Source organism: Manihot esculenta, chromosome 1, assembly GCF_001659605.2.
Source record: "Manihot esculenta cultivar AM560-2 chromosome 1, M.esculenta_v8, whole genome shotgun sequence".
Lineage (NCBI taxonomy): Eukaryota > Viridiplantae > Streptophyta > Magnoliopsida > Malpighiales > Euphorbiaceae > Manihot > Manihot esculenta.
Genome location: NC_035161.2, coordinates 935,791 through 951,996, shown reverse-complemented (window position 1 = coordinate 951,996; position 16,206 = coordinate 935,791). Strand labels below are relative to the sequence as shown.

Genomic DNA, 16,206 nt, shown 5'->3' with positions numbered 1-16,206 from the left:
TGTCAGTGCTTACTCTCCTTTGCCCAGGGAGCAATCCAGTGAGATGAGAAGGTGGATTTTAAGGAGTTTTGAGAGATCTCTTGAGAGGATCAGAGAGGAGTCAGAGATCAGATGGAGATCTGTTGAGGTGAGAGAGGTTGGAAGAGAGGAGCAGCCGAGAGTAGAAGCTATGGAGATAGAAGGGCCAATAGAAGGTTTTGGAGAGAGATCAGTGGGGGAGTAGACGGTAGGTTCTGCCAATTCAGTTGCTGAGCGAACTGCTTCCTCATTGGTGAGTACAGCTACCTCAGAGAGGAAGAGGAGAGTTAGAGGTTCCAGGAGATCTAGGAGGAGAAGGTTAGGAAGAGCAGTTGAGAGTGCAGGAGTTGGTGCTAATCCTAGAGTGGAGGTGATTCCATGCGTGAGGTGTGGAAGACGACATAGAGGAGTATGTCATTATGGGATGACAGCGTGCTATCGGTGTGGCCAGGAAGGTCACTATATTCGTCAATGTCCCGTGGCACCTAGGAGGATGCAGACTCAGCAGGGAGTTCTAGGTGGCTTAGCTCAGCCACAGGTGAGAGGTAGAGGTAGAGGAGCGGGCACATCAGCACCAGTGGTGCTAGGTACACTTTCTTTTCATGTTGATGTGTGTTTCAGTGAGCTCTGGTGTTCTTTTCTTTCTTAGTTGCTCCGTGAGCTGTTGGAAGGATGGTCGATGACTTCTAGGTTAGGCTGTTCTCTATAGGTCTGTGGGCCTTAGGGTGATCCATCTGAGGCAGAGTCAGTCTGCCAGTTCAGTGTTGACTGAGGTAGATTCTGTCCACTTGATTGTGAGGTCGTAGACTTCATTGTCTAGATGTCACTTTTGGTATGGACTAAGTTTCTACTTGTTCTACTACTTTGGTCGGTAGCGACAAAGTAGCCAGATTCAGAGTCAGGATGGATCAATAGCAGTTTTCAGAAGGGGCAGAGTAGAATGCCTAGAAGTCTGGTGACAGCCTAGCAGGCTCGTGCGGCGCATAGGAAGGGTTACCTGAGAGCTCTAGTTTTGGCTGAGAGAGAGAGAGACTAGCTAGTAGATTAGAGGATCAGTTTCAGTATCAGAGATCGGAGAGTTATTTGAGGTTTCTCAGATAAGTTGTCAGGTTTCTACCTGCTGGTTAGAGTAAGAGAGGAAGAGGAGTAATGGTTGGAGACAGAGAGGTGTTAGGGAATAGATTGACTCTTATTCTCTTAGGAGGTAGTATAAGAGGAGTACATAAGATAAAGAGTAATGAGAATATGGTAAGTATGAACAGATTAAGATTTGAGATGAGTGTTGTCTCTTTGGAGATTATGACAAGTAATAGGATGAGATAGAAAGGAAAGAGAAGAGGAAGAAGGAAGAAAAGGAATTATGAGAGTTATGCTATAAGTGATGAGAATGTTTTAGAGTCAGAAGGAAAAGAGGGTTGTGAGAGTTATGAATGAGGTGTTAAGGTAAGATCAGAGTAGCGTAGAGGAAGCATGATGAGTCTTAGGAGATGGTTAGAGAATGTTTGGAGTTCTGAGAGTTGTGTCAGATTCAAGTACAGGTTATAGTGGACCAGAGGTGGTGATCATAGAGGATCTCACCTAATTTGAGTAACAGGAGGGATCTGGACACATTAGTCAGTGAGTTTAGGACCAGAGATCCCTAGTGGTAGTACACCTGTATCTTGGTTAGAAGAGAGTTTAGGCTTGTTTGCCTGTTTTGGTTCTTTTCCTTTTGTGGAACATTCAGGGACGAATGTTCTTAAAGGGGGGAAGAATGTAATACCCGGCTAGAGTGGGGCCTAGAATTCCGGTGTTCCGACGAAATTTCCGGTGCCGGTTTTCTCTAGAAGGGTAAAAAGTGTGTTTTCAAAATGTTTTAAAGGTTTTAGAGTATTTTAAATGGATCTTAAGTGTAAAAGCAGTTGAGTTTTGGCAAGAAATTGCATGGAGGAGTTTGCTAGGTTCGGCCGCCGAAAGTGGACTTTCGGCCGCCGAACGTTGCATGGTTTAGGAGGCACGTCCGGCTGCCGAAGGTGGCTTGGCCAGCCACTATTTATGGGGGCCTTCAGTCGGTCAAGGGGTAGGTCTTCCGACCCCCCAGCCGTCTCAGGTGTGTCTTCTCTCCTCTCTATGTGATTTTCTTGTGTTCTTTCAAATCTTTGAGTGTTTTACAAAGATTTATATTAGTTTTGAGTATTTTGAGTAAAAAGGTTGAGTTTTGAAAAGTGTGATGATTTGGACAGGGTTTCCTCCACTTCTTCACGTTAGGAACTTCTATCCTTTTGTTTACAAGAGGTTTATGGAGATTCCTAACATGTTTTCATGATTTTTGAGGGTTTTAAGGAGTTTTCATGGTTGGTTGCATGTATTGAACTTTTGAGGGTTTTGAGGTGATCTTGTGCTATTTGTGGTTTTGAGTGTATTTTGTTGGGGATATAGGCTAGTTACAGACCCCTTTGTGAATATATAAGTATATATGTAAGTTGTGGTGTGTTTAGAGCATGTTTGAGCAAGATTTGGGGGAGTTGTGCATGAGTCGACCTAGTTTCTGCCCTGTTGCAGGAACCAGGTTCAGCCGCCGAAGGAGGGTTCGGCCGCCGAACCTGCTGAGTGGTAGTTTCGGCTGCCTAAGCTCGCACCCGAAGGCTTAGACTTTCGGCTCTGGAGTGGAGTTTCGGCCGCCGAAAGTGCCGCCGAAGGTTGTAGACTTTTGGCTCTGGAGTGCTTTCAGCCCTCAAACCTTGCCCCCGAAAGGACTTTCGGCCACCGAAAGGTGGAGTTTGGCCGCCGAAAGTAGGCGAGTTTCATCTCTGGAGAGGGTATTCGGCCGTCGAACCTGCCGCCGAAGGTGCCCTGTCCAGCCTTTCTTTGCATGCTTTATGTGATTGTTTTAGGATGTTTTAGGGGAGTTTATGGGGAGTTTCTAGAACTGTGTTTGAGCTAGTTTAGACCCTTACTCGTGTCCATTTGTGTAGATGTGGACCCGAGGAGTTGAGGTGCAGTTTCAGAGTTAGTTGTTGAGCATCAGCCAGAGGTGAGTGGGACTAACCTTTACATTTTTAAATAAAAGCTTTAAGCATGTTCATGCATCATGATATTATGTAGTAGGATGTTTGCACTAGTATCACGAGTATGAAGCATTGCATAATGAGCTGTTGGTGTGGGTGGACCAAGGTAGACCTCCATTAGTCCAACAGCCAGCTGTTATAAGTCCTGGCCAGCCAGACAGCCCGAGGTAGTGACCCTAGCCAGCTAGACCTACCGGGTGGAAGTTTTGGAGGTCAGGCCCATCCTTGTTGTGATATGGTTGTGCTGTGATGCATTCCATTAGTGCATGACTTTATTTGTTCCTACTCACTGGGCTCTTGTAGCTCACCCCTCTCCCCCCCCTCACAGTTTTTGCAGGTTAGTGGTTGATGCTGCAGGTAAAGGGTAGAAGGCTTGTACAGAGGAAGCCAGCTTGTGTAATAGTATAGATAGGTTGTGATTGTACAGTATGAATAGCTAGTGGACATGTAAACTTAATTATGTAAAGATTGTAAAGTTAAGTATATGAGTTATGTTATGATGAGTCAGATATGAATGGGTAGTATTGTGCTTGGCCCTAGAGTATGGATAATCCCGATGTACATGGCTATGTTTGCGTTGTGTGTTTTATGCATCTGATTTCCAGCCACTGTATGGTACCACAGTAGGTACTCACTCTTTTGAGTGCATACAATTACTGTACGATACCCCAGCAGGTATCCACTCTCTGAGTGCGTATAGTTCAATTCAGTATGAGTTCAGTTTAAGCATAGCAGTTTTGAGAAACAGTTTTGCAGTTTTATGCATGAGTTGACCATGTATGGGATTATGCCATGTGTTGAGCAGGTTTAGCATGTCTTTTGGCTTGCTACGGGTCTCGGCGGCCTTAAGCCGATCTGGATCCTAGCGCCGGTCGCGGTCCGGGTGCCAGGCCGATTTCCGGGCTGTTACAGTATTAGTTGAGAAACATTCGGGGACGAATGTTCTTAATGGGGGGAGAATGTAATACCCGGCTAGACTCTGATATCGGAATTCCTACCGTCTGGTGGAATCTCAGATGTTGGAAACCTCTAAAAGGGTAAAATCATGTTTTTATAAAATGTTTTCATGTATTTTATGGTTTTAAGTGAGAAAGAAATTGAATTTTGAATGAAAATAACCATAGAGGAAAATCCAGGTTCGACCGCCGAACCTCATGTTCGGCCGCCGAACATGCATGATTTTTGGAGTCACCTTTGGCTTCCGAAGGTGGCCTGGCCAGCCATCTATAAAAGGCCCCATGGCCGAAAATGGGCGAGTTTTCTCCCCTATTTTCAGCCAACGGTGAGTCCATGCCCTCCCATGGTTGGTTTTGAGGATTTTCTTCAAATCTTTCAAGTTTTAACAAGCTTTATCTTGGTTTTGAAGATTTTTGGAGTTAAGATCAATTTTTGGAGTTAAGATCATGTTGTGGAGCTTGGAGATCCAAGGAGCTAGATTTCTCCTACCTCCAAGTTAAGGATCATCTCTCCTCTCGACCTTCAAGAGGTAAGCTTAGATCCTACCCTTCTTGTATGTTTTATGAAAGTTTTATGAAGGTTTGTGGGGTAGAAAAGCATGTTTAGGTTAGTTGTTTGTTGATAGGGTTAATGCTGAGTTTATAGATAATGTATGTTATATTTGTATGTTAGATGTGTTTTGGTTGGGGTTTAGACTAGTTTGAGACCCCTATATGCTTATGTTTGTGTATATGCATGTTGTAGAAGTGTTGGATGCTTGATTGAAAGGTTTAGGAGGCATTTGTGCATAGAGGCCCGAGTTCTTCCCTTTCTGGAAGAACTCAGGTTCGGCAGCCGAAGGACCTTTCGGGCGCCGAACCTGCCTTCGAAGGCATTTTGGCCGCCTAAACTCGCCTCCGAAAGTTTGGACTTTCGGCTCTGGAGGGAAGTTTCGGCTGCCGAACCTGCCGCCGAAGGAGGGTGAGTTTCGTCTCAGTCTGGCACTTTCTGCCGCCGAAGGTGCCGCCAAAGGTGCATGACTTTCGGCTCTGGAGGGACTTTCGGCCGCCGAACCTGCCACCGAAGATGCCCTGTCCAGCCTTCCTTTGCATGTTTTCTATGATTGTTTTATGATGTGACAGTGTGGTTGTTGAAGCCGGTCAAAAATAACCTTTCGGGTTATCAACAATTTACAACTTGTAGACAGTGGTGAAAGGATCGAATCCACAAAGAATTGTCACTTACCTATTTTCCTCAATATGACCAAGATATTTAATTGGAAGCACAATTGAAAGCAAGTAGTAAAACAAAACTAAAGTGCAAAAAGTAAAAAGGGGGGGTTTTGAGAGTGTTGTGACTAACAACTATCAAAAGCAATTAAATAACTACTGAAGGTAATCAAACCAGCAACTAATTAATTAAAATAAGAGGTAATTCAATATGAGAAAGGTCTAGTTGAAGATATGGATCCACCTTGGTTGTTTGGATTGATCATTGAAACATGGATTTACTTGATTAGTTCAATAGGTTAGTTATGGTGGTGGAATATGCTTCTCACCAAAACCATGTCTCTTCTTATGATTAAATTAATTAGGGTAGGCCCTCTAATCAATTACTAATTAGCAAATTGCCAAGGTAAGCCCAAGCCATAGGCATCAAAACAATTGCCAATTGCATAAAGAACTAAAGAGATCCAACCCTAGCTACTTCAAAGGCTTAGAGATGGTGCTAGATCATGCAATTCCTTGGCTTTTACACTAAGTGTTCTTATGTCAGAATATTTCCAGCAATTACGGACTAAGAAACAATCTCAACCAACAATTAATTACCTTGCAATCAAGAACCAAATGGCTAATTTGATCATAACAACAAAGCAATCATGGAATTAAGCATCAATTGCATGAATATTGAATAAAATCAAAGATAAAAGTTTCTGTTCAGATCTCACAATCCTTTAAACAACCTTAGTTTCAACCAATCCTCAACGAGAATAAGGGTTTCAACCACTCATGGCTGAATCAAAACAGAAAAATAAAAGAAGGAAGAAGAAAAACCGAAATTGGGGAAGAAGATAGAGGTGGCGCCTCCCTTGGTGAAGTTGCTGTCCAAGGTTCCAAAGTTGCTGTTCTTGAGTCTTTGAGGCCATTAAATATGTCTTGAGAGGCTGCCTAGGGTTTCTTGGGTGTCCATGCAACTTTTAGGGATTGCCCAAAGTGTCCTTGGCCTTGCATGTGCCTCCTTTGTGTATGAGTGAAGGCAAAAACGTGGGGAGTGCTTGAAGAGGCAATTGGGGGCTCCTTAGTCTTTTAATTGCTGTCCAAGATCTTCAAGAAGTTGCCCTAGAAGTCCAAGAGGCTGCCCATGCACTAAATAGGAAGATGGAGCCTCCTTTTGAATTTTGAATGTGCATGGCATAAAATGGGAAACATGTGATCTTTAAGATTTGGCTTCCCTTGCAAGCTGGATTTTTAATTCAAAAGTTTGAATATGAATCTTGAAGATTTGGAATTCAAATACTTTCCTTGAGTTGCTCCACACTTGTGACAACTTGGCATGCTTGATCTCTTTTGCTCCAAATAAGGCAATTGAGGAGCATTGGCTTCATGGTGTCTTTTCCTTCCTTATTTTGGCTTTTGGAGGTTGATTTTCGGCTTCCAAACATTGTCCCCGAAGGCTAGGCGTGCGGATCTGAAGTTGAAGGTTCGGCGGCCGAAGGTCTGAGGTTCGGCGGCCGAAGATGCCCGAGTTTCTTCTCTGGAGGAGACTTTCGGCGGCCGAAGGTGCTTCCGAAGGTTGTTGAGTTTCGTCTCTGGAGGAGACTTTCGGCCCCCGAAAGTGCCTCCGAAAGTGGCTGTTCCATTTTTAGCACTTTTTGACATTTTTAAGAGCATTTTCTCCAAAATGTTCCTTTGCACCTAATATCTGTAAAACATGATTAAAACCACAAAATTAGGTAGAATAGATGCAAATAAACATCAATAACATGATGATAAAATGGGCTAAAATATGTTCTATCAAATACCCCCACACTTAGCCTTTTGCTTGTCCTCAAGCAAATAAACATAGTCAAATGAGTTTTCTCTACCACTTGTTCCTTATTACCACTTTAGCTCTTACTCTAGACCCTTACTTTGAAGCATTGCAGTGAAGAATATATGCACCAAGGTTACTCACCTCCTTTCCTTGTTTCCCTTTACCTACCATGGCTAGGATTTGTTTTCCTCAAGAGAGACATACATGCACATATTGTTTTCATTAAGACCTTTTCTAGCTTTCGGAGTGACTTGCCCTTACCTTGAAGTACTTTATTCAAGCTTTTGCACTTTGATCTTGCTTGAACAAGTCACCAACCTTTTGACGTGAAAGTGAATATTGGTGATACCCACCCCCAGTTACTCAGTTGGTCACCTATCCAAGTGGCTACTAGCTCTGTTCATAGTCTTTTGACCATTGGAATAATTTTTTATATTGTGCTTTTGAGGTCTTTGCCTTTGCTGAATTTCTTTTCTCACAATGATTTGGGCAAATCAACACCAATTGCTAAATCAAGCCATGTTAAGTTCATTCACACAATTTAAATTTTTTCTCAATCGATTGAGGGTCATCAGTATATTTTTCACCATGGCAAGCTCAAAGATTCAATTCAGAAAGCAATTTCCAAAAATGAATACAACTCACTGCAAGTGATTCAACTTAAGTTTAAAGAGTCATCACATCAATGGGGTCATGAAAAGAAAGACTCATCTAACATAGTCTATATGATGAGTAGAGCAAAACAAAAAGAAGAGTATTGTTGTGGTTGTGTGTGTGTTATTGAAAGCAAAAACTAAATAAATTAAAAAAAAAATGAAAAAATTTCACCTAATGCAAGCAAACTAAAAATAAAAGCAAAAATAAAGTAAAATTCAGAGATATGCACCCCCACACCTAAATCATGCATTGTCCTCAATGTATTGAAAACATAAAAGAACAAAGGAAACTGAGTACTCCCCTGGTGTGGTGTGCATGGTGGGATCCACTTGATCACGGCTCAAGTAATTGGGGAAGGAAAAAGAGTCCCAACTGCATTGAGCAAAAAGTGTAGAGCTCCCTTTGATTTGGTCATAGCCCATCCTATTTTTTCCATGTACTCATGAAGCAACATGATTAGCCTCTCCTCTTTCAGATGAGGTGTGCCTCTAGCCCTTATGTTGGCATTTTTGAGATGATTGGGAAACACTTTGAACTCCAATTCATGTTTCTCCATGGCTGGCTGTAATTTAGTACTGAATACAAGCAACACAAATTCTACCTTATCTGGAGGTTTGGGAAGGCATTGATCCGCATGGTCCTTTGGTTTTGGATCTTGGAATACCATTTGTTCCTTGTGAGCATAGGTTGTTTGCATTGGAAGGATTAAAGGAGTTTCAGTTTCCTCCTTCTGCGCAAGATTGGACTGAAAGAGAGGACTGGGAGAGCTCTCATGCATTGGAAGCTGAAAGGGAGCGCCTGAAGGTGTTTCAGATTGCGCAAGGCCCTTCTGCGCATCCTTCTGAAGAGGTGTTTCAGTGCTTTCTTCATTCTGTGTATGGCTGCAGTCCACCTGTTGGATGTAACAGTCAATTTCTTTCAGTTCTGGCTCTTTCTGGCTCTCTTCCCTGCAAGGATCATCGTTTAGTATATCATCTTGATTTATATAAAAAATATTTTCACTCAAACAATCAATGATATCTAAATTATCAACAGGCTCCGTTTGATCAGTTTGTTTGAGCAAATAGTTTTCTGGTTGTGCCTCTTCAGCAGCTTGTTCTGTACTTGCCAACTTTCATCTTCATCCTCCACATCTTGAAGCTCTTGCTCTCTTCTCAACACGGATGCAGTCAGCTATCCTAATTTCTGTTGCAGGCTTTGCATGGAACTTACCATTGTTTCCATCATCTTTTCAAGGTGCTGATTTGGATTTGAAGGTTCTGGTTGGGCTTGATATCCTTGATAATCCTGGTAGTTGTTATAGCCATAGTTTGGTTGGTCTCCCCAATATGGGTTGTATGTGTCATGGTACGGATCTTTTTTTGGCCGTTCATAGTATCCTCCAGATGCATGTATTGGCTGGCTATTGAATCTTTCAAACGCATGCATCGGTTGGTCATACTGATAAAGTGTGGGACATTGATCAGTTGGGTGTCCCACATATCCACAGATCTCACATGGCCTTGGTGGCTGAACATATCTTCTGGCAATAATTTTTACAAGAGATGTGAGTTTAGAAATTTCAAAAGAAAGGTCAGATTCACTTATCTCATTCATGATTCATATCTGCGGTGTGAAATTCGGTTGCTGGGGTGAAGCAAGTTCGGCGGCCGAAAATGGGAGGGCTTCGGCGGCCGAAGTTTGGGCAGAAGGTTCGGCAGGCTACTTTCCTAATCTTCTGAGTGTGCGTTCGATTTCTGGATCAAAGGGCAATGTGTCCCTACATTCAGATCTGGTCATGAAAGAAAAATAAACAAGTTATAACAATTCCCCAGCAACGGCGCCAATTTTTGACAGTGTGGTTGTCGAAGCCGGTCAAAAATAACCTTTCGGGTTATCAACAATTTACAACTTGTAGACAGTGGTGAAAGGATCGAATCCACAGAGAATTGTCACTTACCTATTTTCCTCAATATGACCAAGATATTTAATTGGAAGCACAATTGAAAGCAAGTAGTAAAACAAAACTAAAGTGCAAAAAGTAAAAAGGGGGGTTTTGAGAGTGTTGTGACTAGCAACTATCAAAAGCAATTAAATAACTACTGAAGGTAATCAAACTAGCAACTAATTAATTAAAATAAGAGGTAATTCAATATGAGAAAGGTCTAGTTGAAGATATGGATTCACCTTGGTTGTTTGGATTGATCATTGAAACATGGATTTACTTTATTAGTTCAATAGGTTAGTTATGGTGGTGGAATATGCTTCTCACCAAAACCATGTCTCTTCTTATGATTAAATTAATTAGGGTAGGCCCTCTAATCAATTAATAATTAGCAAATTGCCAAGGTAAGCCCTTGGGCCATAGGCATCAAAACAATTGCCAATTGCACAAAGAACTAAAGAGATCCAACCCTAGCTACTCCAAAGGCTTAGATGGTGCTAGATCATGCAATTCCTTGGCTTTTACACCAAGTGTTCTTAAGTCAGAATATTTCCAGCAATTACGGACTAAGAAACAATCCCAACCAACAATTAATTATCTTGCAATCAAGAACCAAATGGCCAATTTGATCATAACAACAAAGCAATCATGGAATTAAGCATCAATTGCATGAATATTGAATAAAATCAAAGATAAAAGTTTCTGTTCAGATCTCACAATCCTTTAAACAACCTTAGTTTCAACCAATCCTCAACGAGAATAAGGGTTTCAACCACTCATGGCTGAATCAAAACAGAAAAATAAAAGAAGGAAGAAGAAAAACCGAAATTGGGGAAGAAGATAGAGGTGGCGCCTCCCTTGGTGAAGTTGCTGTCCAAGGTTCCAAAGTTGCTGTTCTTGAGTCTTTGAGGCCATTAAATATGTCTTGAGAGGCTGCCTAGGGTTTCTTGGGTGTCCATGCAACTTTTAGGGATTGCCCAAAGTGTCCTTGGCCTTGCATGTGCCTCCTTTGTGTATGAGTGAAGGCAAAAACGTGGGGAGTGCTTGAAGAGGCAATTGGGGACTCCTTAGTCTTTTAATTGCTGTCCAAGATCTTCAAGAAGTTGCCCTAGAAGTCCAAGAGGCTGCCCATGCACTAAATAGGAAGATGGAGCCTCCTTTTGAATTTTGAATGTGCATGGCATAAAATGGGAAACATGTGATCTTCAAGATTTGGCTTCCCTTGCAAGTTGGATTTTTAATTCAAAAGTTTGAATATGAATCTTGAAGATTTGGAATTCAAATACTTTCCTTGAGTTGCTCCACACATGGGACAACTTGGCATGCTTGATCTCTTTTGCTCCAAATAAGGCAATTGAGGAGCATTGGCTTCATGGTGTCTTTTCCTTCCTTATTTTGGCTTGTGGAGGTTGATTTTTAGCTTCCAAACATTGCCCCCGAAGGCTGGGCGTGCGGATCTGAAGTTGAAGGTTCGGCGGCCGAAGGTCTGAGGTTCGGCGACCGAAGATACCCGAGTTTCGTCTCTGGAGGACACTTTCGGCGGCCGAAGGTGCTTCCGAAGGTTGTTGAGTTTCGTCTCTGGAGGAGACTTTCGGCCCCCGAAAGTGCCTCCAAAAGTGGCTGTTCCATTTTTAGCACTTTTTGGCATTTTTAAGAACATTTTCTCCAAAATGTTCCTTTGCACCTAATATCTGTAAAACATGATTAAAACCACAAAATTAGGTAGAATAGTTGCAAATAAACATCAATAACATGATGATAAAATGGGCTAAAATATGCTATATCATAATGCTTTAGGGGGTTTTTTAGGAGTTGTTTAGAGTCATGTTAGTCCATGTTTGGTCTCTCATTTGAGTCCTCCTGTGTAGGTTCGGACTCGAGGAACTGAGGACCCCAGTAGTGAGACTGCTGCTTCTGAGTCAGCCTGAGGTGAGTAGAATATAACTATGTTTTAAATTAATGAAAGCTTTTAGCATGTTTCATGCATCATGAATGCCATGATATGTATATGTTAGGTTGTATGCATTAGAATTCACGAATATGTTGCATTGCATAATATGATGATGATGTGGGTGGATGTTGGATGATCCTTTAGTCCTCGTGTGATACGATATGATATAGTATGGTATGGAAGACCAGGTCGAGGCCCATTCTACGCCCCTGGCACTATGTTAAGAGAAAGACCAGGACGAGACCCATTTTATGCCCCTGGCATTATTGGAATGTTATGTTATGTTATGATTAGAGAAAGACCAGGTCGAGACCCATTCTACGCCCCTGGCACTATTGGACTATGTTGAGGGCTATTGGTGACAATTCCATCCTTGATGTGATTGGTTTGTGATGTGATGCATTCCACACTATCATATGTTTTAAACGTTATTATTATTATTCTGTTCACTGGGCTCTAGTAGCTCACCCCATTCCCTTAAACCCCAGATTTGCAGGTACGGGATAGACCAAGAGGTCCGCAAGAGTGAAGTTATGTTCTATGTAATAGCTAGTTGTGGACATGAAAACGTTGCAATGTATAGTATTGAACGGTCATGTAATGTAATGATATGTTACGGAGGATTAGTATTGTGCTTGACCCTAGTATGTATAGTTAATCCCTTTTTATACATGATCTACGTTATGTATTATGATGTTTTATGTAAACCAAGCTTAATAATGTTATGATACCCCATTGGAGCATTTGATGAGGGTTCCAGTGTGAGGTTTATGTTTATGAGTTGTGCATGCACAGGCTAAGCCTGGTAAATGAAAGAAAATTTTTTTTATGGTTATGAGTTTATGTATGATCGTGTATGGGATTAAACAGGTTTACAGGATGTATGTTAGGCTTGCTATGGGTCCCGGCGACCTTAAGTCGATCTGGATCCTAGTGCCGGTGGCAGTCCGATTTCGGGTCGTTACAAACATATCACTACTATTATGGTAACGTCTATCACTTCTATCTGCTCCCACACTTAACGCTTTGGCCCATTTGTTTTGGGTTGACTGTCTGTACGATATGGAGAGTTGCATTTCTCTCGATCTCTTTGTTAGTGTGACCTACTAACTCTTGGTCATCTCTTGCTCCACACTATATTCCTCCAAGTTTCAACCTTCTTTAGAAAGGCTTTAAGCTCTACCATATATCTTAAATTTGTTGTCAACACTCCCCTACCCTTTTCTGAGTCAAATGCCACATCCTTAGAGTAAAATTAACTTTGTATTCTCTCTTCACTATATCATGGGAATGAGTTGAACATCTCTATCCATAGAAACTTCCTTTCCACTTTCCATCACAGTTTTAGCGTTGTTGATCAAACACACGAATATTATTCTCAACCTGTCTATACAACAACAATTTTTTTAATAACATCAAGAAATAAATTTATAGTGGACAGGAAATCATTTACCTCCACTACCTTACAAGCACCACAAGAATTTTTTTTTTTTTATAAGTTTGAACATAGCCTATTTCATAGGCATCCACATTGGAATTAACTAGCAGCTCCCATTTATTCCAGCCTGGCCCACTTTATTGGCCTTTTCATAGGAATTAGTTTGTAGATACTTGATCCTCCAGTTCAATTCTGGAGGAATGAACATAGTCTCCTTTCTCTCACATTCAATGTCACTACACAACTCCTGCAAAACACATAGGAAGCCTTTGCCTCGATTCATTCCAGTAGGTCTCTACCTCAATTCCATTTTAAGAGGCCTCTGCCTCAATTTTAACAAGGAGTTCTTTGCCTTACTTTTAAAATAGGAGGCCTCTGCCTCAATTTTATTATAGGAGGCCACTGCCTCCATTCTTGAAGTTACTGATCTTGGGACTCTTAGATGGCCTCAAGCTCTCTTAGCTCATCCTCACCTTTTTCTTTATATCGCAAGTCATTACTCTCTCTTCAAAGGTTATTAAAAGGAGCATGCAACACCTAGTCATTATCCCCTCTCCAAAAGAAAAATCAAATGGAGTGTGTAGAACTAAATCATTACTTTTTTCCCAATTAGTGCACACAGTGGAGCGTGCAACACCTCTGGTCGACATAGCCACCATAGTCAGAATACAGACAGCTTCTTCTTAGCGCTACATTGCGCGTATCTCATCATATTTTTTTATGATGAAAAGGACTGACTCCCACACTCATGTCAGCCTATTTGAGGTAGGACATTCATTGACCCGACCACGAAACTCCTCAACCATTTTCTCTTGGGTAGTAGACATTTCAATAGGATCTCATCCTATTATTTAAATTGTTCACTGATTAAAACTTTGCTCTGATACCAAATATCATGGGCCCATATTTTTGGTACCCATTTGAGATCTTGTGGCACTTGAAAAAAAATAAATTTTAAATTATTTTTAAATAATTTCAATATTTATTTACACTTATTTTTTATTAATTACATAATTAAGTTATTTTAAAATGAGAACTCAACCCGAATATTCTACTTAAAAAGAGTAATCACAAAAAATATTTTTAGACATGAGCCAACCTCTCACCAACATATATTAAAAGAACTTTTGCAAATAACTCAAATTTCCAAAAGATTAATGCAACACATTGAACATTCACGAACCTCTCATCTACATACATTAAAAAAACTTTTGCAAAAAGTTCATGTTTTTAAAAATAACTACAACACAATTAACATTTATAAAATATATTACAATCATGTTAGCTGATATAATTTTTTTTATTATTTTTTTATATATCTCTCATAAAAAATATTTCAATTTTATACGTGATTATCCAATAAAATATTATAAAATTTATAAAGAAGATAATCTATCAAAATTTAAGTTGAATTTATTTAAAATTATTTATATATCTATATAATTAATGGAAAAGATTGATTATTTAATATTTAATATTTAATATTTAATTTTTTAATTTTATTCTAAGTGACAAGACCATTTATAATTAAAATTCTTTTTAATCGTTACAAATTCTCAATTTATTTATTTATTTTTTCTAGAAAAACTCTAAATTGAAAAAAGCGTCTTACAGGGTAATCTTTGAAATTTTTCCCAACTAAATGACCGAACAGTTAGACCCTTCGTCATAAAAAAAACCCTTAAATCCCCCACCCTCACATTTCTCTCTCAACTCTGTCGCCTGTCCCCTCCCGTCCCCCTCTCCCCCTCTTCGAATCTCAACCTCTCCCTCTGGTTCCGCGCTCCGCCAATCATCCTTGAGGCTGTCAAAGTCGTTGTTGCGTCGGCTGGGCCTGGTTGCCTCTTCGCCCTTCTCCGCCGCTTCCTCTGGTCCTCGTCGCTGTTTCCGCTGTCCAGTGCTGCCGTCCAGTGCTCCTCGCCGCTGGTCCTATTGCTAAATCACGCTGTCGCTGCTCCTTGCCGCGTCCTCAGTCACTGCAGGTTTGTATGGATTTTGAGATTGTGGTTTCAGATGTGTGCTTTCCGAGATTTCTTAGATCTATTGACGTGGGTTTCTGAAATTCTTGGAAATGCCAAGATTAATGCGAATGCGTTGAGGGCTGTATTATGAAATTCATTGAAAATTTAACGCTATTCTGAATGAATTTATAGTTGTTTTTGAAGATTGAATGCGATTATGAATTTGATTGAAATGCTAATGTTCGTGTTCGGGTTCAGGTAGCCTACACGCTACTGTCTCTCATTCTTTTTCCGTGCTATAAATGATAACACTCTGACTTGTTTTCCTGATTGTTTTCCTAGGGTTTCTGATTTGTGAGTGTCGCAGTCTCTCTTTTGTACCATTTTTGTGCATCATGGCTTCCAATGTCCATCATCCAAAGAAGGAAGACTTTGACGAATCACCATTGAAGAAATCAAAGATTGAGGATGGCTTCCTCGACGAAGGGTCTGCTAAGGAATCAAAGGCTGAAGATAAAGACAACAAAGAATGGATTGATTATTCGGATGAATACAAACGGGAATTGCTAAAAAAATACAAAGAGGATTTTGCAGCAAGCGAGGTAATTTACTAGTCTTTTAATGTATTTATAAGTTTTTTTCTCTTACAATTCTTTTGGCAAGCCGTGTACAGGGTTTTGAACACGACTATTGGCCCGCGCGAATGACTTGTCCCTCGACATGGGATTGGCTTACTGTTGGTGAACGCATCCATCTGGGTGATGATATTATGTACACGGAACGGGCCAATGATGCCCTTGACTTTGCTGTTAGGAAAGAGAATGAAAAGGTGGCTCAGTATAATATAAATTTTATGCTATTGATTAGATATTATTTAATTGAATAATTTGTTACTATTGATTAGAAATTATTGTGTAAATTAATGGCTTTTCTTTCTGCTAACTCAGATTTTAAGAAATCACAATGCCTACAATTTTGACACTGTTTTTTTTCCATCTTGCTAGCTGCTCTTTGTGCCTCAAAGGCATTTACAAATATAAGGTTTTATGGTTTTATTTATAAGTAGTTATAATATTTAAAATTCAATTTCTAAAAGTAATTGCTCATTAGTAAATAATTAAAAATTAATTGGTAACAAAACAAGGGTTTAGTCATAAATAATTAAAATATTAGATACAATTTATAAAATTGTAATACGAGCACTTGTTTATCAATAAGCATAATATTTAAACGTCAATTTG

The 16,206-nt window shown here is 40.4% G+C and overlaps 1 protein-coding gene across 1 annotated transcript; it reads left to right on the top strand.

The window, feature by feature from the left end:
- The first annotated feature begins 14,661 nt into the window (after window positions 1-14,661).
- LOC110629420 lies at window positions 14,662-15,947 on the top strand. The gene is made up of 3 exons (XM_021776385.2): window positions 14,662-14,986; window positions 15,308-15,567; window positions 15,639-15,947. The coding sequence occupies exons 2-3, from the start codon at window positions 15,361-15,363 to the stop codon at window positions 15,849-15,851; spliced, it is 420 nt and encodes a 139-aa protein (XP_021632077.1). The 5' UTR covers window positions 14,662-14,986; window positions 15,308-15,360; the 3' UTR covers window positions 15,852-15,947.
- The last annotated feature ends 259 nt before the right edge of the window (window positions 15,948-16,206 follow it).